This window comes from Anopheles maculipalpis, chromosome 3RL (assembly GCF_943734695.1).
Source record: "Anopheles maculipalpis chromosome 3RL, idAnoMacuDA_375_x, whole genome shotgun sequence".
NCBI lineage: Eukaryota > Metazoa > Arthropoda > Insecta > Diptera > Culicidae > Anopheles > Anopheles maculipalpis.
Window position 1 is genome coordinate 62,889,044 of NC_064872.1, and position 27,784 is coordinate 62,916,827.

General features: G+C 42.3%; 2 protein-coding genes across 2 annotated transcripts in view; one reads left to right on the plus strand and one right to left on the minus strand.

Moving 5' to 3' along the window:
• LOC126563252 (biogenesis of lysosome-related organelles complex 1 subunit 2) overlaps positions 1-27,784 on the plus strand; it is a 271,392-nt gene that overhangs the window by 242,445 nt on the left and 1,163 nt on the right. The window lies entirely within an intron of this gene.
• On the minus strand, positions 1,609-26,917 carry LOC126561704 (uncharacterized). Its single transcript, XM_050218009.1, has 5 exons — positions 26,836-26,917; positions 12,816-12,839; positions 11,243-11,710; positions 8,427-8,441; positions 1,609-3,281 (listed from the first exon to the last, which is right to left on the minus strand). Exons 1-5 carry the CDS (start codon positions 26,915-26,917, stop codon positions 1,624-1,626), a joined length of 2,247 nt encoding a protein of 748 aa, XP_050073966.1. The 3' UTR covers positions 1,609-1,623.

Below are 27,784 nucleotides of genomic sequence, written 5' to 3' on the forward strand. Positions count from 1 at the left end.
TCACGACATGCATGTTTTGTGCCTTCGAACTGAACGCCTTGATTGTTCTGCAGTGCAATTGCAAACGTGCGTGGCACCATGATTGGGATCCAATTCCACACACCGCAGCGACCGATCAGTGACGGTACAAATGTTTAGTGCCCGTATTCATTCTTCGATCGTTCTGTATCAGCCGGGCGAAAAAAAAAAACTTGGGATCGGTTTCGGTTGAACGGTTTAAAAATAGTGCCTTCAACCTTCGCCAAGCGAGTAATTGAGCCAGAACTCGTTCTGATTCTTGGTAATTCTAGATCGCCATGGTTTCGCTACCTTTCCAACTCGCATTCGCTCATTGGGAGGTCATTGTGTTTGGATGACATTTAGCTCTATCCAGCGGGCAGGATTCATGTTTCCGGCTGCTCGCCAATGGCTGCTCCGCAAAGAATCCTCCCAATAGCATATGGCTCATTAGCATATCCCGTTGATTGTGGCGCAGAGGGTGCAAAGCGCGAATTTATGGGCAGCTAAGAATGACTTAAAAGTTCAACCGCACAGAAGGTGTTCCTTTCCGGGGAGTTTATAGAAAGCAAAGAATTTTTAACAGCCAAACTATCAACCAAACGTCTAATGTCAAAGTTCTTGTATGATCTGATAGATGGAGAAGAATGCAATACGTGTTAACAAGTCTGTTAATTAGCATTTGACATTTGTGTGATTGGTTTTTAGCACGAAATCTCATAAAGCAGAAAATAGATAAAGCATAATATTCTTAACAAAAGTTTGCGTGGAGAAGAAGTGAAAGGTTAAAAAAGCACGGGAAAAGTAAAAAAGGAGTTGACTGTATGAGAAGGTCCCAAGCACCAAAATAAAAGAACCGACCGGAGTAAACTTTAATTTTAATGAAGCAATGTGTTAGCACAAGGAAATCAGTAAACTAGTTTGATGGCTTTCCAAATAAACTGTTCATTAATTACAGCCTGTGTTACCTTTTTATTTGTGATTTTTTAGTAGTTTATGAGAGCAAATGTCATATTACTTACCAAAAGATGGAACCTTCTTACCTCGATAGTCCTGTACAGCACGAATGACAGTATGCTCCTAACTCTCCCTTAACAAATGATACTACAAAAAGAAACTTAAACAGAGAAACAGTCGCGTTTCACATCTTCACAGCTTTTAGTACAATTTATTATTGATGTAAACATTTCAATCAACGAAAGATGTTGTCCATTCGTAGTAAATCTCTGACATGGTTTGTTTCTTAAGCTCGTCGATCTCTCTGATCGTTTGAGAGATTGTATTTAAAAATTATTTCCTACGGTCCCCACGATTCAGTTTTGCTCTGCCGTGCGGGATGCTTCCTCAAATGTTTGTCTTCTTGTTACGATGAAAAAAACAAAATCGCAGTCGGGATCAGGTGACTCAACGCTACTCTAATTTAAACTGAAAGAAAGTTTAGTTAAGCAACAAGTTTTCCAATAAATTCCCAATGAGTGCAATTGGTATAGTTACCCTAAAATCAAGTTGAGTATTGCAGTGTCCAGTAGCAAAACCCGTCCGCGCGACGCTTGCCAGCTTCGGGATGGTGTACTAGATACAGGACCCTCGGCTCCTCGAACGTCGAAGGTCCAAACTTGCGCTACTTTACGTGTTGAAGATGGTGGTAAAGGACACGCTAAACTCCCCGGGATGCTGTCCGGACACGTACACCTTCGACACAGCGCTGGTAGCCGTTGGCGATGGGGCAATCGTTGGTGGGGCCGGCGCAACGACTGGTAACGTTGGCTCAATGGCGGACAGTAAACGGTTTTGTCGTTCTCGCTCTTCAAGCAGTGGCAACAGGAGACTCAACTTGTTGGACAAATCATCCGCCGGGTTCGTGGTTGGCTGAATGCGAATCGTCGAAGTCGTCGGTATGGTAAGAGTTTCCGTAATGAACGACGTTACGACCGTACTGGTGACGTCACTTTCGTACACAGTCGTTAAGATCTCCCGTCCCTGGAACGTTACCGGCAGCACGATCGATTTCGTTTGCGTGATCGTTTCGACAATTTCTTTCACGTGTGTCTTGTAGTCGGTGGCCGTCGTCACCACTACTTGGTAGCGGTTTGGGTCGGGCAGGAATTCAGTCGGTCGCGGAATAAAGTTAGGCTCCTGGGGTACGCCCAGATTACCTAGCAACAGCTGCGAAAGCAAAATATTGGCCAATGGAGCATTGGACAGTACCGAGTTGGGATCGGCCGGTTTGCCCTTGGTTTGTACGAACGGTGTCGCCTCGTAGATTGTGGTCGAGATGGTGGCCGAATATGCTGTCGAACGGCCACGGAAGGTGTTCTGCGACACCGAGATCGTTGTGGTAGGCGTCGAGCTGAGAATGAACTTGGTGATCTCGAACAGACCATCGTTGTTGAAGGACGTTATCTCCTTGTTGAGCACGTGCACGGGCAGTCCGTTGGGACCTTGCGTTAGCGAGAAGCAGGACGTACAGATCTCCTCGATGCTCGTCGTGGTGGTCTTGATCAGGCTGATCTCCGTCTTGGAGTTAGCAACCACTGATACGGTTGTGTCCGTTGGCAAGAAGAACGTCACCGTCAACGCGGCCGTGCTTGGTTGAATGTTAGAGCTGCCGAGACTTACCGTCTTCCGACGCCAGTCCTGCGTTGAGGGCGTTGCCTGTCCGAAACGATTCCAGTTCCGGCCTTGCTCCTCATCCTTGAACGCTCCTCGTGAAGTACCACCGCGGCGGGAGCTGCTGGGCCGCGTAGGCGACTTGTTGTACGCGGACAGCGTGAACGTTGGTCGCCGACTGTTCGCATTGTAAACGTTTGGTTTATATGCCAGGGATTTTAGCGTATTACGATTACGCGATCGTGCCGCATTCCGTGCAAGTGTCGTCTGGGTCGTTGTGGCACGTGGTCTGCTAGGTTTGACCGGTTCGTTGGCGGCAATGCGGCTCTTCGACAGCAGCCGATACTCGGAGTAGTTGTCGCGCAGGTTTTTGTTCAACCGGGGCGTTGTGGGATAGTCGACATAATCGTCCGACGTGTAGTATCGCGCGTCTACCCGATTCGTAATCGTGGGTGTGTCTCGGTACGTCACTCGTCCACGGCGTGATGTGCGGTTATTGATCGCTTGGCGCTTCACTCGGCTACTACCATCTTCCGACTGTTCCGGTGATGCTTTTGCCGCTTCCTGGCGCAAGCGCACTTCGTTCGTGATCTCGCTCAGCACGCTTAGCTCAGGATCATCTTCGAAATCTTCATCCAGCGCGTTCAAATCAAGCAACTCGCCAGAATCGCGTGCTGCATCAGTGTTGAAGATCGTTGTCAGCAAGTTTTACACGGTTACAGGTGCGTATTTTCACAATTTCGCAGTTAAAGTGGTAGCACGGAGGAAAGCGAGCGAAAGAAAGAGAAGAGAAGAAGAAAAAAAAAAGAAAAGAAACACATAATTAGGCTAGCGATGACCACCGGCAGGCTACTGTGCAGGTTGTGTATGTGTAGTGGCGTTGGTTGGTTTTGCGGTCAAGTCCGTGTTGTGCGGCAACGTGCGCTAGTGGGAAGGTGTGATGCAGATAAATGCAGTCAGTGTTACAGGGTCAGTAAAGGTTCGGTCAATGCACCATAATCGGACAGAACTGTACAGCCGTCTTCCGCTCCGGTCGGTTTGTAGTAAGGTAAAATTCATTAAAAAAAACTATTATTAATAACAAAACTCCCAACATAAATGCTCGCCCATGTCCGTGTGACTGTACAGATGAGTAGGTTAATTCCGTTTGCACGTACAGAAATGTAAGAGGAAATGTGGTTGTGGGTATGGAGGGTGTGAAGAAGTGTTGTTAAAGTAGTGTGAATAACCATTTTACATACAGCTAAAGGATGCAGGGGACAATAATGTAAGGGAATTGGTTCGCATGCGTACACATATCTGTTGGAACTATTATACACACCAGGGTGTTTCTAAGACTATGAAAGGGACATCAGCTCAGTTAGATAACAGTGCTAAAACAACAAATAGCTCTAAAGAAATGTTTTCTACGAACGTATAACATATGCAAAATCTACTTGGTTTTGAACACTACCATTGTCTTTATTTGTTTTACGTAGAATGAAATAATATTTAATTTTTATCATTATCTTTGCTTTCCTATAATTTTCCTTCTAGTACACATTTCGGGAATCAGTGCTTGTTTTACAGGAGAATTGGTACTGTGATCATTATAAAATAGTTTCAAAATAATTTCAATTACAAATATTTATGTTTCCTCAACATAATGTAGAATTTTCCGTGTATGACGTAATTAACGTGCCGTGTAGAATTAATGTGTTGGACAAAGAAGCGTCTGCGAGCACCCAGGCACCCATAAGATGCTCTACCCACGATAAAGACCCTCACAATCAACTGGACTTGGATTTTGAATGAGGAAACATCACGCAACCAAACAACCGAGATCACCAGGGATCAGATGCCCTTTTACGGTAAGGAGAAGGAAATGTATCCCAAACAAACAAAATGAAAGAAGTTTTTATTAATTCTTCACGAATAAAAAAAAGTAGAACTTGCTGATACGCTGCTTAGTAGACATTAGGAATTAAAATGTCTTGCTATTTTGAGAGACATTTTGAGAGACAGAACGCTTTTCCTGTCTGTTTCTTATCTGTTTGATAAAGTTCTCTACTAGTTCATGATATTGGTAATATGAAGATGTGGATAATAATATACATTAGGTTCTTCAAAGTCAGTCAAAAAAGATAGACAATTCTTAAGGTTTAATTTGAGGGCGAACTTCAAAAAAAAGTTCTATTTTTCAAGGTATTACCTTTCGAGAACCACATGGTATCAATAAACCTAGTAAACCATTACATGAACGGTATGACCTTAGCAGATCGTAAAGCTTAGAAGAAGGCTTTTGGAGACATCTAGAATAATTATAATATTTAAAGGTACGGCAGAGAGTTCACCTGGGCGATGCAAAAGTTTACGGAGACGATGGAAATAAATTTAAATTTTTATTCACAAATTGATTTTTGTACAAATAAGTATAATTCACAGATCAATGTTCGATAATGACACACATTATCACCAGGTGATCATTATCGCAAAAGAGTCTTGCTGTTTGCATCAGTGTTTATCACAGACCTCACATAGATTGAAAACTGGCACATTTTATCCGACCCCATTAAGTACGGTCCGCCCAGTTTAGCTCCGTCCTTGAACTTGACGACTTACCAGTTTCCTTCCTGATAGGCCAACCATCCGACAGAGACGGAAGAGGAAACTCTCACACAAAAAAAAAAAATAGGCGCTGGGAAAAACTTGTACCCAGCCACACGTAAGGGCCTGTGTGGTAAACGAGTCAACCGAATGGTCAGATAATACCCAGCTTTACTACGCGCCGGTTAAGACTGCTTCTTTCCCAGCGTCCACTCGGCATAAAATGAAGTAAGTTGAGCGCTTCTCAGGTCCGGTTCACCGGTTCCAGTCCGGGCGACCTTTACGCGCATACGCATGTGGCGCGTCAGATTCCAAACATCCCAGCGGTGGACCGACCACCATCACGGACTACGCCTCTGTGGGCCTGGGGGCTAATTGGCACGGAATGATAATTGTGCTGCTTTTATCGCTGCCCAGTGCTCTCCGGGACAAATGGATCTTGCACAGCAACGCAGAAGGCGTCAACAACGCGGGCCTGCAGATGTCTATCATCATCATCAACGTGTCCAGTGAGTCGGATCGAATGCTAGGAAAAAAGGTCCGGTTGATCGTCTGCTTCCCTTTCAGTCGACTAATTTGACACAAATGTCAAGGACGAATTTTCTGTTTGATTTACTACGCTGGTGGTAAGAGATGTGCGGAAGATGGGTTTGTCTTTAGAATCGAATTAGATTGTCGGTTTTATTTCACGCATCACACCAGTAGGTAGTCCAGCATCGATGAATGCTTTTAGGTGACCCTGTCCATGACATTGGACGTTACTTATTGAGTACTGATTTCAAGAGGATTCCATTGTTTGAATGTGGTATTTCCGTCCAAAAATGCTAAAGACTGTTAAAACCGTGGGTTATAAAGGTTTTTAATGCAGCCATCCTTGAATAATTAGCATCATGGGAAACATAGTCGTGTGTGCTCTTGAAGATTGAACATTAAACATCGTTGACATTTCACTACAAATAGGAACGATCATGGGGAACAAGTCGTGGAGCAAAGTGAAGTATTTTGCAGAATTTGAGAAGTAATTAATAGTGTAAACGTTTAACTCCTTTGTTTGCAGCATTTCAAAATAAGTTTCTTTGGGAATAATACACTCGATTACAAGATAATAAGATATAATTTAAAATTACGGTTCAAAATTACAGGATGCCTGTATTCCAGGAACCAGTCTTCCTAGCTTGGAACACATTAAACCTTATCTAAATTACGGTTATGATGCTCCACACTAAGCTTGACTCCCTATTATCAACACGATCCGGTCTAGTGAATGTAAAATCTTGACCGCTTGATTATCTAAATTGATAACAGCCTTCAATTGGGGCACACTTTTTCGCAAAATTTATCCCACTCGTTTAGAAAGGTGCCATTAAAACAAAGTGTTATTAGTAATAAGTACGAAATTGACAGCGTTTAAAGAAATTGGCACGTTATGGTACATAATATTGGGAAAAAGATCGCTTGTTATAAGTGGTAATGTCTAACTAGCCTATTGTTATCTCGTTGCCAGATCATTTTCACTGAGCTGTTTTCCCGCTAATCTTCCCGTTAAGATCCGTTCACTTGTACCCAGCTAACAGTTCTCAACAGCTAGATGCTCAATGGCAACAATAAACAAGAACTGGATCATTATCAGTGCTTGGCGCAATGTGCAAGGAAGCTGCCCAGTAGATCAATGCCCAATTACCTTGGGCACGAAGACGATTGCAGCCTCCGAGCCTTGGCTTGGTTTCTTCTCGCTTCGATTGCACCTTCGGCTTTGGTGGGTTTTTACACTGTGGTGAATTCCGTCAAACGTTGACGCAACGTGCTTCGTCTCGGAAGGCCGAAACGAAGCAACATTCGCTTGTGTACGGTACCGAGATGTGATGCTGGTTGGTTCAACTGCTAACGCGAGATGGCTTAAAGGTTAATTACGGTTCTGTGGCTGATGTTTCGCATGCGTGCAGTGTGGCGATACCGTGATTCCGCCTTTTGCGAGCGTCTTTCCTATTCCGACCGTGTTGCCGAGCGTGGGTGCGAACAGAAGCGATCTCATAATTTGACGTTGCACAGCAGCACTTGCGATCGCGATAGCCATTTTCGAAACATTGCCGTACATTACGATGATCGCATGAAAGGCGATATGCATAAAAGCACTGGTAAAGAAGTGGACCGTGTGTAGAAGCGAATTTTTTGTCGATGCTCGGGTGAGGAAAGAAACCGAACCAATAATCTCCAATGTAAAAATCCCCTCAAAGGGAAACTTCCTCGTGGCTTGATGGTTCGTTCGGGATCGATCATAAAAAAAGAACGAAACGATACCCTCGGAAAGGTTACATCGTTTGTTTACGCTTTTGCTTTCTTTCCGCTGTCTTACCGTAGATAGGCTTTTTCTTTAAAGGTCCACTTCACAAGGACAATATTGTGTTATGCAAAAGCTTTGCCCATCATCCATAAAAGAAAAAAATAGTAAGCAAGCAGCGTGAGAGACAGAGAGAAAAAAGGCTAAATTAAAAATCCATCCAACCGAAAGACATTCGGTGGCATCGGTGTGGAAAGTAGTAATTTTGATATTTTTTGACGACAACTACTATGCACGATTGATGCACCCAAATGAGGGGTTACAAAGTTGACTCGAGTGGCACTTGATCTTTTGGAGCTAAATCGGCTACGGGCGAGTGCTGTTTGGACCTGTGTGTTTTTTTTAAATGTGTTGCTTTAGCGTATAAAAATTAAATGATGTCGCGCACAGCAGCGCACACCGAGAAACACTCAAGTGGGTAAGCTGTACTTGGCGCAGCTTTATGGCATTACTTAACGTTATGCATCCCTTTGAAGCTCGATGAGGATGCTTCAGCATTCTTGAGACAAATATTGGTTTATGATTCGGGTTTTGGGGGGGGGGGCAGAAAATAAAAGCCACAGACGATGGCAAAAGGTTAAGAGTGATAAAGCTGCTGCTGCTGCTTCAAAATAATAAAAAAGCGAAACGATACTTTAGAGTTGATATTTTTCTATTAAATTCTCGAATTCATTTTTACTTAATTTGACAATTGAAGAGAGATCAAAGTGACATTTTTACTTAATGGAGATTATACTTTTATCATATTTTAATAAATTATAAATTTTAAAAAGCTGCGGATAGACAAGATAACGTCACTAAATATGCATACTAAATAAAAATTTAAAATTCAGTTAATGTTTAACAACAAATTTGCATCATATTGGCTACAGAAGATTTTTTTTCTAGTACGTACCCGAGAGCTGAGATGCTGTAACGAAAAACAAAAGTAAGGAACACATTAGACTCTAAAACATAAAGCATAGGAGTTTCGAATGAGATAAAGTTTAAAGGACAAAATGTATAATTATGGACGTTTAATTATTAGTTTCTTGAGGTTCGTTCGTCCATTTATATGTAATTTAATAATAATTCATGCTTTCAGTTAAAGAACACTGCAGTCCGATAACACTCAACTAAAATTGACAATGTAACCAAACCACCGTAGATCGTAGATTCCAAAAACTACCAAATGCATTAGTCCATTTCTCACCGATTGATCAATGCACCGGGCTGCACCGTGCCAAGTGCCAACAAAGTATTAGAGCCACCGTTTGCGTAACCGCTCATTAGTCCCTATCAGTCTCCACTTATCGGCCGCGTCCATGCCGGGGTGTTTGAAAAATGTTTCACCCAACCAGCCCATGTTAGCATTGATTAGTTGTCAAACATTTCATCCATCAAATTATGGACCCCACCGGTATGTACCCGGCCGAGTAAAAAATGGTACCGGGACGCACACCAAACACCTTCGCCGCATTATTTCCTAAATCGCTAACAGAATTTGCTAAGCTCCTGCGCCATTCTCCACAGCAAAACATGGCTATCGGTTTCGTCGTGGCCCGGGTGCAATTGACAAACGATCGAGCTGGCGGGCGCAACTCTATTCGCCAGCGTAATAGTACAGCTACAGTGCAAAAAATAGCTATAATTACCTTCGTCGATCGATCGATCATTCTCCAAACGGAACGAAAGCGGACCGAAAGGTGACGATAGCCAAGGAGCGTTCAAAGCTTTCCTCACGGATCGATAAATTAAGTCTAATCGAAAAAGCTTAACGACAGGAGACGATTGGGTAATGGTTGTGAAAATGTCTCGAATATGCTTCCTCGTGCATTGGACGCGATCGTGTTTTTCGTGCTCCTTTCAGGAGTCCTTAGGGTACACGTACACGAAAGCATTGCGGAAGCAAGCGCACACTTCCTGATTGTGGTAACGATAATCTATTTAACTCTCCACGTTGGGGTTTCGTTTCAAGTTTTAGCAGTCGTTTGACGAATGATTTGAATAGCTTTTTTGTATTGCAAGTTGAATTGCTTACATGACTGCAGCATTTAATTGATAATTCCTTGAAGATAATTTATAGCAAATCTACTTAAATTTATAGTTCACCTTAGCAGACCAAATTGCTGGACAAGCAATTTAAATAAAAAAAAGTAACGCCATTCCGTATCATTTCTGCATTTAAACAACTTCATCCCCATCGTGCAGTAGACTAAAATGAATTAATTAAAATTACGTGTGGTAAACCAACAACTTGCCATGCAAATCCACAAAACAAAACAGGACAAACGTAACGAAAAAAAAAAAAAAAAACAACTCACTTAATAATCGTCCTCAACCTGCGTTACCTGAACCATTACCCATTTCTTCCGGCGTTCGGTTTGACACATTGCAAATCGTAGGAAAAGCCCAGATTCAAATAAACATGTCTGTGTTTGGGCTTCTCCTGGTGACAACAGACGTAACCGATCGTTAGACCCGATCGTTTCATTTCCTGTTGATGTTTTAATTCACTTGCTGTGGACAGTGGACAGTAGTAAAACCATGGTGTGTGTGTGTGTGTTCGATATCCACAATACATTCCATGAGAAAGATAGGACCATTGTGAACAGACGGTTCCATTCAAATCGTGTCTTGATGATCATTTGCGAATCGGTTCAATGGGAGAAGAAAAAAAGATCAACAACTCTGGGGAAACTTTCACAACACACCAACCCTGTTGGATGCTGTGGTTGTTATCGGGCGGTTGTTATTCCGGTCCAGTGACTGAACCTTATATCTTGTTCGGGACTTCGAGCAGGTTGAATTGTGAAGAGTGGCCTTTGCGTAACAAGCGTTACAATCCAATTTCTGAGGAAGCTTCTCGCATCGTTCACCTCCGTGTTTATGGGCCAGATTTACAGTTTAGCATCTTTATCTTATCGATACAGGTGCTATTTAATCTTGTGGCCCAAAGTCAAAAACAAAGCACCCATTGGCCACAATGATTTATCCGGTTGATCATGATTTCCCGTTGCACTGGAGGACATTAGCTACCTTCAATGGCGAGCGGCAATGTGATACAGTTTGAAGCTATAGCAGCGACCACTTTGAATGGTAATCAATCAGCATGATCACGATCGTTACGGAACCAGCTGATAGCATTTCATCGGTAGCCTAGACATTGAAGGTCCCTCATTAACAGTCCCTTTACAACTAGCAAACTCTCTCACACACACAAGTTCTCTCTTTCTGTCTCTTTCTGTTTTGGTTTAGTTCTAAGGGTAAATAAAATGTGTTTTAGTAGTGTAGTCCAACCACCGATGTCCTTCACGAGACGCTATGCAGCTGTCACTGCCGTCTACCGATACTATCACGAACGCTTCGAAACGGTCGCCAAACGTCATTGCTCAGTAAATATTGTTTATGCGTTTAGCAGCTTCGAAGCAGCAACCATTAATGGGTCAAGATCGGAGCGAACAAAAATAGGTAACTTTGCACCAGTCACAACCTTAACACACACCCCCCATTACAACCATAACCACACCGTAATGCCTTTGCCATTTTGCCTCCCGGACATTGAAGAACATGCAGAGTTGGTTGTTATTTTGTTAGAATAAGTTGAGGTTAGACTCGCAAGCACGCAACGCAACAGGGAAAGTACCACCATAAAGATAAACTCTTGAAGGAGAACAAAGGAACGGGAAGGATTGCCTTAGGGTGGACCTACAGCCCATACAGGATAATTACCTCTCTGTTTGCTGTAGTACTTGTCGCGATAGAACGAATCCACGTGTTCCGATTCTCCCGACTGCAGCGACTCTATATCGTACCGATCATTATCGAACGATTCGCCCAGATCATCGTACTGGTCCAGATCACGTTCCTCCCGGTAATCTTCACCACCCGTCTCCTCATCGTTGTACTGCTCATCCTGCCCGCTACCATCCTCTTCCGTCCGGTTGTACTGTCGACCGTTCCGTACGTTGAACAGATCGTACCGCGATCCTCCAGACTCGTTGGAGGCAGTTTGGTTTTGCTGTCGCACGTCCCGGACGGACGCGAGCGGTGAGAAGGGTTTCGGAAGTATCTCCTCCACCGATGGCACGCGGATCTGTGGCTTGCGGCCCGGATGTAACCGCCGCTCTAGGTAACGCTGAAGGATCTTCTGCGTTATTAGGTTCTGGCGCTGGATTTCCAACACTTGTGGATCTATGTCTGTTGGGGAGTTGAGGAGTTTGTTTTTCGTGTGCGTGTGTGTGTGTGCAAGCAGGAAGTAGGATAGAGTTGCGTTTACGGATCCGGTGGCAGAGGTTCGGATTCAGGTTCGGCCATTATGGTTGGTAGTGGAATTTCGGGTTGTAAATTTTGAAGTGACAAGCAAGTAGCAGACGAAGGAAATAGATGCAAAAGATTCAGAGAAAGAGAGAGAAAAAAAGACAAAAAATGAAACAAAAATAAAGAGACACAGAGAATACATACGAAAATAGAGGGAGTAAGAGAGAGAGAGAGAGAGAAAGAGAGAGTGAGAGAGAGTCTGTGAGAGCTCTGGAATCACTAGCGTTGTGTAATGCTGGCACTAGACACTAGGGAACACACAAAACCAACGGTGGTCTCATCCAAATGTATACATCCTACAGCCTCCCTGGCCGCGTTTATGGGAGGATAGTTTATTTTTCAGAAAGGGTGGTTTATCTAACGTTTATTGAATGGTTAAGGAGTGGCCCTCGATCGGTGTTTCGATGGTGGCGCTTCCTCTTGAGATACGATCTGCGTAACATTGCAAACCAAGGCGGGATCGCACCCCGATTTTGGACCCCGAAATCGAGAGTAGGATAGTTTCATAAATAAGCGATGAATAAATTGATTATTGTTTGATATGCGGGTGCAGTGGGGATTTTTGATCCAAGAGGAACTTTTTCCTACGCACAAACAATGAGGTTAATGGTGAGCATGTGTTTCCTTTTAGACCGCAAACATGCAGCATGCGTGGAAAGCTGGTCGAGCCAAGCCCCAAAACTGTTGACGTCTTCGATGAATGTAATGTGTCATTACGCATTGATTTGTTTTTGGTGGGTTTGATGAGCAAGTTTTTATGTAAACCTACTTGCGAACAAATCATTCGCAGAATCATACAAAACAAAAGTACCTAAAACTTGAGTTGCTTAAGTTAATTACAAGTATAACAGTGTCAAGGAATTTTTCAAGGAGATTTATCGGTTCCCTTAATTTGTTTCATCATTTAGCAACAATAATGTTACACTTCGTACGGAATTCTGCACAAAATCGATGCTGCACGATACACAAAACAATTATAACTCACCGTAACTTTGGCTGCTTTTGAAACCTGCAAACAACGAAACAAGACAACGAGATTTTCATTACCATCCAGTTCAAATCCGCATACACAGGGCGCGGCGTTAATAGCGATAGGCGGTGAGAGGTTAGCAGCGTGAAAAGGGAGGGGGGGGGAAGATAATAGCGGGGAAATGACGAAACGAATTCTTTCGCCAGCAAACAGCATCATTAATGGTAAAAGCTTACAGCCTTACCAGTGTTTACAGCAAAAAAGCCCCACCCGAACCAACACTCAAAGCCCGGTCAGCTCGATTTGCGGGTCAAGTTGCCAATAATTTCACCCCGCGGACGGGGCACCGATGTCGATGGCGCGTTTTTTTTTTATTTAGATTTCAATTTTTGTGGGACATGGTCAGGTGGTTCGCGTTGGAGTAAAATTATACTTCAACCGTCCGTCCGTGCGAGTTGCGATAATGACGAGAAAATTATTTGCTCTTTGGCTACCGTTTGGATGAAAGCATACAGTGGTGGTGAGGAAGGTGAGGACTATAGGATGAAGGTAACGGGGGAAGATGTTTGGCATTGACCTTGAGGTTGTGCAATCCAGGCAGAGCGTATGTGTGAAGCATAAGTGATGAGTGAGTTGGTTGCAATATTTTTACGCACATTATTTGAATCGCAAACAATTCGAAAACATTTTTATTGATTCAGTGGGAGCTTTTTACGGCATACAGAGTTTTTTTTAATCATAAAAGAAATAAACTGCATTACAATCACACAGCTTATTATGAACCGCTCGTCATGGATTTCTTTTTCGGCAAGCTGTTATTAAAAAAAAATATTTTGTGTTATTTAGATCCTTGAAAATTATCTAATAAAACTGTTTTAATTGCATTTGCTTGGAGGTTTCTCTAATTTTTATCTAATAATATTATGAGAAATTCAGCCACGAATACATCATCATCATCATCATAACCATCATCATCACCATCATCATCACCATTACCGAGTATGCCCGGGATAAGGCAAAGAATAAGGAGGAAATACCTTATCAAGATGATTATAAAATTTACTCAACACAAGCGGTGTTGACAATACGGCACTGGACCGTCATTATTAATTATAAATAAATAAAAATAAAAAATATTATGAGAAATATTTAAAATAACAAAGTTATATGACGAATCATAACGATCCTGTCTAGATTTAAGATTTGATTTGAAACTATTTTACAACAATAAATAAATAATCATGTTCCTTAAAAAAAGATTTCCTCAATTTTGCAGATATGTACTATTCCAACCTAATTGAATGCTGTATTGAACGCAATAATAATCTCAAAATTCTCAACTTTCTGCGGAACTAGGACGATCGACACGACTACAGCTGACTTTAGTCATTGTTCGCGATTTTCTTATCCTATTTATTACACGCCTTCATCATCTCTATGATGCACATCAAACCATTAGCAGCTGACACAGTTATTAGCTTTTTCCACTCTAGAATCTGCTAAAAATGTTCAAATAAACCCCACTCTTCTTATAAAAGTGTGGAGCAGGCATCTTAAAACAGTTGATGACTTCACAAATACCGCAACTAGAGCGATGATTTGAATCACTTTTTGGGGAACGTGCATTTATTTGCCTTGTCTTATTATTGTACAGTTATCGCGTTTACGCGTTATCGCGCAGTTTTTAACGCATTTTACGCGTTATCAACATAAAAATTGCATCTTGCCTTGTGCCTTGTGAACATTTTACGGCAAATAAGAGTTCATCAAGCTTTCCTGTTATAATAATTTTAGACGAAAGATTGAAATAAACGTGTTGGAATGAATGTAAGTAAAGTCTTTGGTCATTCCTTAAAGGTTTTGGCTGTCATTTTATGCTTTTTTGAATTAGCATTGCCTTGGAAGAATTAAGGAACTGATATTCTTCTTCTTCTGTTTCTTGACTTAACGGCCTCGAAGGTCGAAATGGCTTTCTAGACTTGCCGATAACCACGCAGTTGGCTAGTCAGTCCTCACTACGTGGGGACGGTCCGGATGGGATTTAAACCCCGGACCTGCCGTTTGAAGACCGGCGCTGCTGTCGCGTACACCACCGAGCCGCCTCAAGGAACTGATATTACATTGGGAATAAATATGAAACAAATGCGGAGACTATGACTAACATTCTCAAGCCTTAACTTAGGCATTTCTAATGCACCCTTAAGAGGATAGGGAATGAGGATAGGTTGAAGAAAGTAATTCATTTTTAACTGAGCCAAACGAATAAGTTTATTTAAATATAATTTAAAATTTAAACTTACAGATCACAAGCAGATATATTATAAAAGCGGAGTACCTGTGTGCTTATTCAACCACTAAGAAAAAGCTAAAAATGGAATCAATTTTAAATAAAAAAATTTTTTTTTCAGCTTCAATTCTTTATTCAGCTGTACACTCCTTACTCAATATTCCCGGCAGGAGTGGCCACATTTTGTGGAATAATATAATACTCAAGCATACATAAAGCTTTCCCTCGAGAGTGCACAATTCCACCGGGCCGCTCGGTGACTGAATGCAACTTCCGCCTTTGGATATCTACTAATAAACGTTTAAAAATCCCTCCTCCTGCTGCAACAAAAAAAAAAAAAAATGCAGCCCATTTTCTAAACTGTTCGCCCCCGTCCGTTAGCGAGATAAATAATATCGCTTTCTTTACGATCAGATTTTATTCCCCAGTGCACCGACAGTGGTCGGCATGATTTCCGGATTACAGAGCGCCCAATCCTAGGTCGATTTTCACCCGACCATTGTTGCACCGTAGGTGCAGCACTTTCTCCTCAGCTGGAAGGCTGTGTGAGTCGATGCAGCGCCAGTGGGTGGAAAAGTTTGTCGGTAAGAAAATCCTTCCGCAGTTTGTCCGGCTGTCCGGCTGGATTAAACTCAAATTTCTTTCGCACTAGCAGACACATAATATGGCGACTGTGGTGTAAGGGTGGGCGCGATAAAGCTCGAGTGCTCGAATGCTTGCACATTCGCTCTAAGCTGTCCATACCCGGAGCGCCATTAGAGGGAACGAGTTTTTCCGCGACAGCGAACGAACTTTGCTTCGCTGCCCACATACTATCCAGTGTGTGTGTGTTCGGTTTTAAGGTGTGTGTTTGTGGTTAAGCAAAAAAAAAAGCATTCCAACAACACCCGTTGACTGCAAAGCCGGATTGGTAGATCAGTGCGAAAACATGAAAAAAAAGGTTGAAACTATAACATGCCTCCTTTCAGCAGTGATCATGTTGACCTTGCATCGATCTTTTGCCACCATGCCTAGCAGTCCCGATGGTCATTGAGCTGTCGTAACGGACCGATCTGCCAGTGGATTGGATCATGTACAGCAGCAGCACAAAACAGACCAGCTATTCTGTGTCTTCGATCGTGATTTGTAAATCAATTCCAGCTCCGAATCTAGCGTCAATAGCTTCTCTACCTCTAAAGCTACGGACTCAAAGGATACTGCTTTGTGCACGGTGAAGGCTGGGATTGATTCGCAAACTAGCCGCGTCATCAACCTCCCAACGCAATACGTAAGTGAACAGAAACAGGTAAATCGTCTTTCTGTTTGTTGCTTTATTTTCGGGACTACAAAACACACCCGAAAGGCAGCGTATCGAACGCGAAACAACCGAGCAGATGACGATTGCTTGGAACGCAGGTTGATAGGAACCGAAAGGCCAGGACCGGCTTCGAGACGTTCGGTTCGGCGTAGAAGGTCGACCGGTCTTCCGGACCGAAACGGACACCGGTCAGAGCAACATTCTTTTGCCTGCAAAACGGATGGCAGGCCCCAGCAGTGGACTCGATGATGATCCTTTCGCATCGTTGGACTTCAGAAACATTCGGTGGAATAGTGATCAGTTGCTTCAGGTAGTTGTGAGTAAAAAGCATCTTTGATGGGTACGATATGTTATGATGGGATGTTGCTTTCAATTACCACGACTAAAAAAAGAGTTTTTTGTACATGAAACAAGATTTTAATTTGATTAATATTTCTTTGCAAATCTATAGTTGAAAGTTCCTCTTTCTTCCTTGCTATTTTTGCACCCTTGAATACAACATTCAAGCACTTCCAATTTTTCGTTTTTACTTTCACCAATACCGCTACCAGCCAGTTGTCTCGATATCAGCTACTCGAAACCTGGCTGGTTGCTCCCTCTGCATCCCTCCAACCCAATGCCAGACTCCATCAGTAGTGGCAAAAAAAGTGCAATTGCATCGTGTGCAGATTTGGTTCCCTCTCGGCGACGTACCTTCACTTTTTCTGCCCTGGAACACATTTCGCACGACTCACATTCCACAGACCCCAGCGGGAAGCGTCTTTTGTCAGCTGGTGTGTGTTTTTTTTTTGGTTTCAAGGAAAGAAAACGTAGTCTTTCTGCAGTGAAGCTGGCCAAAGTAATAGCACTTTCTTTCTGCAACAGCACTCGCTTCACCTGAAGCCTGATCTAGAAAATCTAAACCCATACCACCCGCAGGCGAGTTTTGGGCCTGCCGTTCCAGCTGCATACAAATTCACCTTTTGTATCATGCCGCTCCAAATACGATCCCAACCTGCACCGCAACTCATTGCACAACTTTTGCCGGAATTAAACGATCGGTTACTTAACCGATACACCGACCGACCCAGGTTGTTCCAGGTGATGCGAGTCAGGATTTTGCAGCGCAAAACTTCAAAACTGTCTTTGCGTGAGCTTTGGTGGCCGAGCAGGTAATTTTTGTTACCTTCCTTTCACTATTGTTTCAGTTTTAACATGTACCGTAGGTTTCTGCACACTGCACTTCCAACGACGCGATAGTCCGTTACGGGGTAAGCTTTGTAATGCAAAACGATGACGTAGTTTATGGTAATATGGTGTACAGGTAAATGCTGGGCAGGATCTTAGTTACCAGGCTATCGTGGAATGCTTTTAAAAGTGACTCTGATCTCCCTTTTTTGTGACCAGCTAGAAGTCATGGTTTATGGAGGTATTATCTAAGTCGACATCTATTTAACGACGCATATAAAGATCCTTATGATCTTCGAATGCGTTGTTTCATGTGAAGCACAAAGTGTTGTTCGCGTAACACGTTGTCTTTTCAAACTGTTTGTCATGGTTTAATTGCATTTTCAGACATATCTGATTATAATTGTCTCTACGGTCTAGTTCTGGATTAAAGACGTCGAGTTATATTAATGAACATTGCAAATATCTGAGATAACATCAGAGTTTTTTTCTTGGAACTTAATCTTAGCCCATTTAACTGAAAACAAATAGAAACAGTTATATTTCGAATATGAATTCAAATCAGAAAACACATATGAATTAGAAGGAACTAAACCATAAGATGTAGATAAAACTACTTGACTAATTTGGACTGCATGAAATGAACTGCTCGAACTATACGAATGAACTTTGTAATGAATTATGTAGTGAATAGTTCATACTATGGGACAAACGAATACACAGTTGCAAACAGACCGGCGATTCAGGTGCACTCTTCTCATTCTCATCAAATTTATACTAAGCTAATATCACAATCCAGCACTTCAGTGAATATCTTTCACACGGGCCCAACAATCAAACGCACAGTGGCCGATCAGAAGGAAAGAGCGGCACTTGTTTTGCATGCGCATCATCCAATACCACCCCTATCAATAAAAAAAGCATATCCAATCAACTATTGTAAGATTGGAATATGAATAAAGTTGTCTTTTTAGTCGCCCGGGGGCATGACAAGTGAGTTGACGGAATGGACTTGCAACAAGCTAAACCTGGTGTTCAATTCTTTCAAGTGGATTGCGTGTCTCCCTACCCAATATAAGGCCTCAAACCTCCGTCGTGCCTGTAAGGGATATTCCTTCCGAATATTTAAAGTCACCTGGCCGACATGCTCCGCCGATGAGCATCGAGAGGCCTCCTACCAAATGTAAGGCCTCGATGTTTCCTCATTTCTTTAAGGAAGTTTTCTATCTTAGAACCTTCATACTAGCTGCACCGTCAAAGATGAGAAAGATATTTGTTCGCTCAACCAGCACCTTATTGTTCCGTTCTCGCCGCGTTAAAAGTCCGATTTCATCGCCTTTGTAACAAGACCGTCTCAAATACAAATGCTCTTGTATATACTCGTAGTAAGTTGGTCTGACCACCTTGGTCTGACACAACTCTCAGATCCTTGCGTTCTGTCATAACTCGGGGTCTTCGCAATCTTCAGCGCACTAGCTCAGGTTATCATCGCCAGATTTTTAAGTATGCTGCGGCAGCCTACCACATTTACAATCGGGCCAGATATTCTCTTTACATGAGCCGGCTCCAAATCAATTTCCACTCCCATCCCAAATCGTTTTGGTTTTGTGGTATGTTACAAACTCCACAAAAACTCCCTCATTTCCTACCGTTATGACCCTTGGATCTTCAACTGCTGACAATGCCGCCGACATCTGTTCCCTCTTTGCAGAGCATTTCGCCAGCAATTTTTTTCGGCCTCTGGTCGATTTGTCCTCTACCTCATCATCTAACGATGCTCATGCTCCGGTTGATCTACCGAGTTATTTTTCCAGCATCATCGATGATGTATCCGTCCTCAATGCCCTAAATTCGCTTAAAATGTTTTATAGGCCTTCCTACATCTGTACTAAAAAAGTGCAGTATAATATTTGTTCCTCTTCTTAGAAAACTATTCCTCTTGTCTTTGTGTAAGTCCGCTTTTCCTTCCTTGTGGAAACTTGCTTGCCTTATTCTTATACATAAAATAGGCAATAAGTCGTCAGTCGGTAATTACCGAGGCATTTCCATACTATGTTCAATAGCCAAAGTGTTTGAACCAATTCTCCATTCCTATCTTCTATATGTTACTCGTTCTTCCATCATTCCTCAACAACATGGATTAATGTCCAAAAGATCAACTTCCGCTAACCTAATGTGTTTTACCTCTTACCTTTCGTCTCAACTAGATATGGTTTCTTAGGTTGATGTCGTTTACACCGATTTCAATTCTGCCTTTGATCGTATCCCCTACTCACTTCTCATTTCCAAATTATCCTGTCTTGGCATCCATACCTCCTTACTTGCCTGATTCCGTTCTTTCCTGTGTATTCGTAGCTATCGAGTCTCCTTTAAAGGTTCCTTTTCTTCTCCCTTTCCTTCAGGTGCAGGCGTACCTCAAGGAAGTGTTTTAAGTCCACTGTTATTTGTTCTGCATACCGTTTAGGTTTAGATTAGTTTAAGATTAGATATTAGACTACTTGTATAGCCAAGGGCAAACATATGAAATTTAGGAAAAGAAATGAAATGAAAAAGTTGCAATTCCCTACTTCATAACTTCTAGAGCACTGTGCAAGATAGCAGTAACACAGTGAGCATTAAAATCTTTGAGAAATGCTTTCATCAACTATAACTGCTGTTGGTGTTATTATGTATCTAAACTGCAGTCGCATTATTGACTTTTCCTAATATTAATGCGTCCCATCTGGACCGACCCCGTAGTGAGGACTGACTATCCAACTATGTAGTATCGGCAAGTCTAGTAATTGGTCAGATTGGTTCTCATTCCTATCTTAAAATGTCATACAATCAACATTCTCCGACAAGCTTCCCATGCCTTTAAACTTCATAAAAATGCAAGGAGTTGTTCGCATCTTCCACCCCCTCAAAACTCAATTCTATAATTTATCCACGATCATGAATGCTTAACCGTGCATACCACACCGTGAAGCATACAGTTTAACAGTGTAATTGCTGTACGATGCGCATCGAACCGTCCTTTAACTCCATTAGCACTATCAAAATTTTATTCCGTGTGACGTTACCGATGGCACGCGATGCTCATGGCCAGGGGGTGTCTAAGAGTAAGGGCAGCGACGGAATTAATGTGGTTAAAGTGTGGCGGATCTATGCTGAATTGATTCACGTGTGAAAAACGTTATTTAGCCAACCACTACGCCAGTCTACCAGTAGAGCCTGCAATCAATTTGTTGCCTTCGAAGCACACCTTCTCTCTGCCTTCGTCGAGATCAATCGAGCGGACGGCGTCTCGTTACTTCTCACAAATTACTTGCCAATCGTAAATTCATGTCCACAAGAAGCGTGTTCGGTACGGTATAGTCTTTTTTGTTTTCGTTTCTTTAAGCAACAAGCTTCTGCTTAGCGCAGTCTGCCACAACAATACACCATAAAGCACTGGTAGAGAGGAAGGAGAAATGGATGATCGTACGAACAATTCGACAAATGCGCAGCATTCAAGCTGGTCTAGCATAAATGGTTTCATCTTCTGCTGTGCTGCCGGCTGTTGACGGTGGCAAACATGTTGGCAAATTGTGTAAGTGGTAATTGTCAAAGCTTTCGGAGAGAACGTTTCAACGCGCCCACCTACTGCAGTGATGCTGCAGGTGGTAGCTAATTGATGAACTGCTGTGTGTGCTGTGATTGTTGGCGGTGTGCACTGGAAGCATTTCTTCCTTCCACCGCCGCGGTCTGGCAGGTGAACTTCGAAATGCTCGCGAAACGTGACGATAATTATTGGGAACCTTGAACTGACTGGTAAGCATTGTAGTCCAGCTGGCAGGCACCGCTACGTGAAGCGTGTTGATGGTTTTGCAAACGAAAAACACTACCACGTTGATCGACGTTTTGCAAGAGCCATAATTAAGTGTGGTTTAAAGCTGTGCATGTGTGCTTGCAGATTAAGACAAACGGTTGCAGAATTAAGGGCACAATTGTGTTCTTTGCTGGCTGACAAACCTCCCACACATTGGATGCAATCTAACGTAACACGTTTGATCGACAAGTCTAAAGGATAAGTGTGGGATCTGCAAGTGAGTCAAATATTTGTTATTAACACCTACATAATTCAATTGTATTTTTCCTGTTTTGAGAAGGAAACAGTGAAAAGCACGAATATAATAATTTTAAAATTTATTGAAAATGTTTTATAAATCTTACAGTTAAAATTTAATAATGCCAAAATGTTTCATGCGGCTTTGAGTATAATTATACTTTTATTTTTAAAGTTATTCACATTGTGAATTATTGTGAACATATTATGTTCACAATAATTCACAATTTCCAACAGTCTATAAGTTGATGTCGACCATACGTTGTCGTAGTTAAATTCTCAAAGGGTACTGACGAATCATCTCTTAAAGTATTGATATATTATTGGTACAATTTATTTGTTTTGACTCCTTATTCCTCTTCCTCTTGGCTCAACGACCTGATTTATCACGCTGGCCATCTAATGGATTATCAGACTAGTTGATACCACGTAGTTAGATATTTAATCCACTCTACTGTGTACTGTCGGTTATACCACAGGACCGTTCCTTTCATTTTGGTATATAAAAGAAGCGATTGCGGTCTTAAAGACCCAGAAGCTATATATTATTTCAATCAAAATATAATATCTTTTATAGTGCAGTATTTCAAATCGATAAAACAGCTGTACATATCATATGATTGCTGTGTACTCAACTAATGTCTTCTGTATTCCGTTCCATGTAACGACTGAATATTACGAATTATTTTTAATTTCATAAACCTTCTTTGTCTAGGTTAAATCTTTATTTTAAGCTAGAAATGAGTTTGCATGTTGAACCACAGGGCAGACATTAATCAATGAATGTTAAATTTAAATGTAAATCCCCTATGCCTTTAGAGCAGCATGAAAAACATTGGCAGAGAAAATTAACTCACATAAATGGTTCGCGATGTGATTAATAAACTGTTTCTATTACTCTTTTCAATCACATTCTTCACAGTTGTCAAACATGCACCCAATTCGCACCCAAACAACATTCGTGAGCTGATCTCTCATGTTCGCCAGCAACCAAAAAATCCCCCAATGCATTTCATCAACCACTGAACCATCTTCTCAATGCATAAAATGCGGATCGACCGTCACTCGCACTCAACGATTGCTCAACATTTTGGCGACTACCGAAGGCTTTTCGCTGCACGGTCAGCACGACCAGTGTTTCGTTTCGATTCATGCTGTGTGCAGCGTTACGCCACGCAGCTCGCAGGATCGCAGACGATCGTGGAATTCTCCTGCCGTGTTAAACACAGCTAGACAGGGAACAATCTGCACCGAAGAAAAAAAAGAACCCAAAAAGTTTAAAACGCGACAGACCGTGAGTGCTTGATGTGGTTGGCTGGCCTCCGTAGAATCTGCTTTTTTCCTCCCTCCATTCTATTGAAGTAGCAGCAGGCGCGCGAACCAATCCTATCTGACCCCATCTTCCACAGATGACCACCGTGTATGACGGGGCACCGTCGTCTCCACCTCGATGCTACAGTCAAACGGCAAACGCGAGGCAATTAATCACCCGGAATGAATTAATTGAAATTCAAAAATCTCCCGCAAAACATGAAACCGGTGGCGCTGGCGGATGTTTACCGTGGAGAAAAATATGCTGTGTTTTTTTGTGTGTGCCTACTTTTCACGCCAACTACCGGCTGAGCGGCTGATCAGGTTTCCGTGAAAAGGTCTCGAATGTACCATGAACCCGGCTAGAGGATGGTTTCGGCGGCATCGGCTAGTAGTGGGCGCGTGCGATTCTTTAAGCGATATGTTACTCGATGACGAAACGTACGGATTCTTCTCGGATCAACAACCACATTCTTTTGGTCGGATGCGATGATGGAAATAAGAGCTGTGGCATCAAACCGTTTTGCTGCAGAACAATGGTGTGTTATGCTAATGGCAAACCAGCAGACCTGTTTGCAGACGAACGGAGACGGTAGCGATCTCGAAAGGGGCTAATAATAGAATACCCGTGTGGGCGTATCCCAAAGAGTTCATAAAAGAATAACGTGCCATACGATTTTGCTTCCTTATTTGTTCGACGAAGAATGTTCTGGTACCCAGAGTAGTGGCACAAAAAATTCGCAGTTATTGTTAAGATTATATCTCTGATCTGTAAACTTTGATAAAAGGACAATGTGACACAGTTTCTGGCAACATTTTACAGTTAGTTTCCACTTGTAAGTGAAGTTCATTGTACTATAATTGTTGTATTCACCGTCAAAAATAATAAATCGCGGTTCTTGCTTAATGAATCTTGAACAAATGAAAATATTGGCTTATTCATATTGCAATTTCTGAATGATACAAACTTACTAGATCATAAGAATTTCGAATTCTTCCTACTCCCTACGATCGCACTCAAGGTTATCCCCCATTATGGTTATACTATACAATCTCATATCTCAAGATTTCCTTTCTCTTTCATTGCATTTCACACCGAAGGTCTAACCAGTTGACAGAGAAAGCAGCCATGCAGAGATAGCAAGACAATCGTCACAATAATCATCCCAAACAGCATCGCTTTCGAACCAAGAAAAAAAACCGGTTCATCACTCTCACCTGAGCACGCTTGCATCCCTCGGTAGGTCGCGACCAGCCATACCCCCATACATCTCCATAAGATAGCGCTCCCCCAAGGGGTACTCCACATTCAACCCCGTAACGGGTATTTAGGTCACCTACCGCGTGCGTTCGGTATGTGCGTATTTTGTGTTTTATATAAAATCGATTACGTCAAGACGGGTTCGTCGCTTATACGGTGACTGCTCAAGTCTTTCGTTTCAATGCACAGTACGCCGTACAGTTTCTGATCTGAAACTGTTTGATGTGTGCTTGTGTTTAATCAAATCAAGCCACTGGTAGAAATAGTAACTCAAAACGCATGTTAAACAATATGTTCCCACTTTACACTCTTTACCCTATCGTTCACCACCAGCAACCGGTTTCTCACTTTTCCCTAACCGTATTGCGCCATCGCCCTGTGATAGTGTAGCACGGCTGGAACAGCTGGAACTCTCGCGGGCCACTTCATTGACGCCACAGGCCACTGGATGCACTACCTTTCTTAATCGAACCCATAGAATGCGTCCATACGTGTGAGAGATAGCTGGCGAAGGTGATGGTACGATTAAAGGTATGATGATGATGAAAGGTGTGATTGCATATGCAGAGCGCTATGCTATGTTTAGATAACGGTGCGATCTGGACCGTGGCCACATGGATCGGGATCGACTGAGGCAATCATGCGTACTGTGAATTCTTTTGTCCAAACCGGTAGGGAAATGGTGTTGCAATGCGCTGCAAAATGGAAACATTCCATGGGTTGATCAGACGAATGCAATGGTTGGTTGCATTAAGTAACATTTAGCACTGGCATACTGGTAAACATTGGCACATATTGATTTAATTCCAGCCAGACCGATAAAGAGATACCATGAAATTAGTACCTGTTTGTACTAATTTTAGATGATATTGATCATTCTTAAAAAAACAATTTTTTAAACCGCATTGCGAAATGTTGAACGCCCAAATCTCCTCCAAACAACCTGATTTCCATATCAGCATAATTTTTGCACGCTCAACGATTTTTTCATTCTAATATTGGAATTGGATGCTTTATAACGGAGTTTATTTTTTGACATTGACATTTGAATCCACTCGGACTCGCTATTATTTCCAACTACGTCACTGAAAAAAACGCTTGTGAAATAGTGAATTGAAATTTATTTCACGTTTCAATTTCTAGTAGAACTACTAAAATGACTAATCAAATAGCAAAAAGGAACTTATTCTTTTCTCTCAATAGACAAATTGAGTTGTCACTTCATCCTTATCGTTCTACTCAACCACCAGAGTACGGAATTCAACGCAAATGTGATTTAAATTAACTTAATCATCGATTTGCAGCAATTAAACTGTCGCGCGCAGTGATAATGTGCGTTTGAAGCGTGCCTGTGCCAGTGTCTAACGACCTGCCTGCACGGTTGCCGACGGAAATGGGCCAATAAAATTTGCATACCGCAAAACATCCCGCACACTTATCCCCGGCCTACGCCATTCGAAAATCGAGTGAAAAATGGATGATTTTTGCGATCCGTTTTCATTAGCTCTTTCTTTACGCGGGGAACTTTCAACTTTGACTGGAACGAATCATCCATCTGACCTCCTGATTGATGATGGGGTTATTATGAAATATATTGCTGCAAATGTGTGTAAAAGGAGGAGCATCAGCAGAAACAGCAAAAACACACGAGAAGGTCAAACATAGAGTGAGAGTGTTTTGGTACTCGATGGTGATGATGTGAATATTCCTGATGATGGAATTATATCGTAGTACCGTTTCCTTTCGTTCCAATTATCACCGTTGTCGTCGTTTTTCTGCATCGTCGTACGAATTCGTCCCCTGTGCCGTCCATCAATGTCTCCGTAGGAACGATTATATAAACCGAGGCGAACAGAAGAGCGAGAAATAAAATATGCCGCACCAGACGGGATGCATAACGGGTGCGCGAGAAATCGCACCAACCGACCACCTTGCCATATGATTGGGGTCATCGAAGGCTTATGCTGGCGTGATATTTTTGTCGTTTGATTTCTGTTGTTGTTGTTGTTAATGTTGTATGGGGTCAGGTTGGGTTGAGACTTTCGCGAAGAAAGTATTTTATTTTGACTGTTGTTTCATGGTTAATGGGACAGCGATCGAGAGGAAGCATTGAAATTAAACACAAGAATGTAGGAAAAACGCTTAAGAATAAGGACATGTTACTTCAGTTTCTTTTACTTTTAACGTACATTTTCTACATCAAATAAAGTTAAATACTTTGTACAAAACACTACGAAACAATCGTTTGTTTAATCTATCTACAAATATACAGTTTCATTAGCGAGTTACTACGGACAAAACCGAATCGAAAAGAAGACCAACCCAGCTGGATCTACCGAAGGAGGACAAACATTATGCAACGCATTTGGAGGGGTGGAGGAGAAAGGAGAGGGTGGATTCGTGCTAGTCACACCGGGGAAGCACTAAATGCGCACCGTATGCAAACCACTAAGGTACTAAGCTAAGCCAGGAGGCTTGAGTTTGAGTCAACGCGTGTCGTATTCTGTGCAAGCCTCGATGTAAATAAGACTTTGGATCCCTAAACTAGGTAGGTAGGGGGGGGGGGGGGGAGGGGCCGGCAAAGTAGTTGGAATGGGGGGGTGGAATACAAAACCGAGCACTCACCTTTCTCTTTGAAGTTAAAGTTGCCCGGTTTTTGCGTTGTCGCCATCGACACGCACAGCAACAGAACCACTAAACGTACCATGCTTTTGATTAAATGTGTTTGTGTTGCAATTTGCACTCTTTTTCACGACACACAACTACGAACTGTACTAAACTTTGAATGTGCCAGTAGAATGAAACACTTTGCGGTCAGAAGCTAGAAAACTCCTTTGTTTAGGCCTACACAGGGGAATAATACAAGCAAAACCAAAATGCACTTTAGTCCAGCATTTTCTGGTGAAAAAAAGTTAAACGAAAATAGCTTAAACACGTTAAAATTCTTAAATGTTAAATGGACGCGTTATAACTCGTTTATAGCACTGCCAAAAATTCAATTGGAAGGATTGGAAGTAGCTGAATGTTTCTTTCACACGTTAATGTCACACGGGTGCGTAACGGAAAACCCCAACATTAAACTAGATCAAGCTGACAACTTTCGATTTCTGATTCATTCGCGGGAGGGACGATTTTGATCGTGACCTAGAGCATTTAGCGATTTAATTTAAATTATGAATGCAACTATATGAAACTAATACTAATTAAACAAAATTAATCAAAACACTAGTACCGAATTCTCTACATCACTTAACACCTGTCAAGTGCATGGAAAGACACTCGAAGGTTTTATATTCACCCCTTAAAGCCCTAACCTAAATTTGAAGCTGCATGTCCTTGTGCTTGACGCGACACGTGAACCGGAAACAACGGAATTTCAATTTTCTTAAAATCACCCCGGATAACGAACGGATCTCGCACACTCCACTCACAACAGCCTCTCGATGGTGCTAGCGAGCAACTACTACCGAAGCACAAACGATCGCTACCCGCCGGAGATCGATCTGTCGAACGTTCGAGCGCCCAGAAACAATCCCGCACCACTACCACACAGATCACACGCGACAGAGAGCAC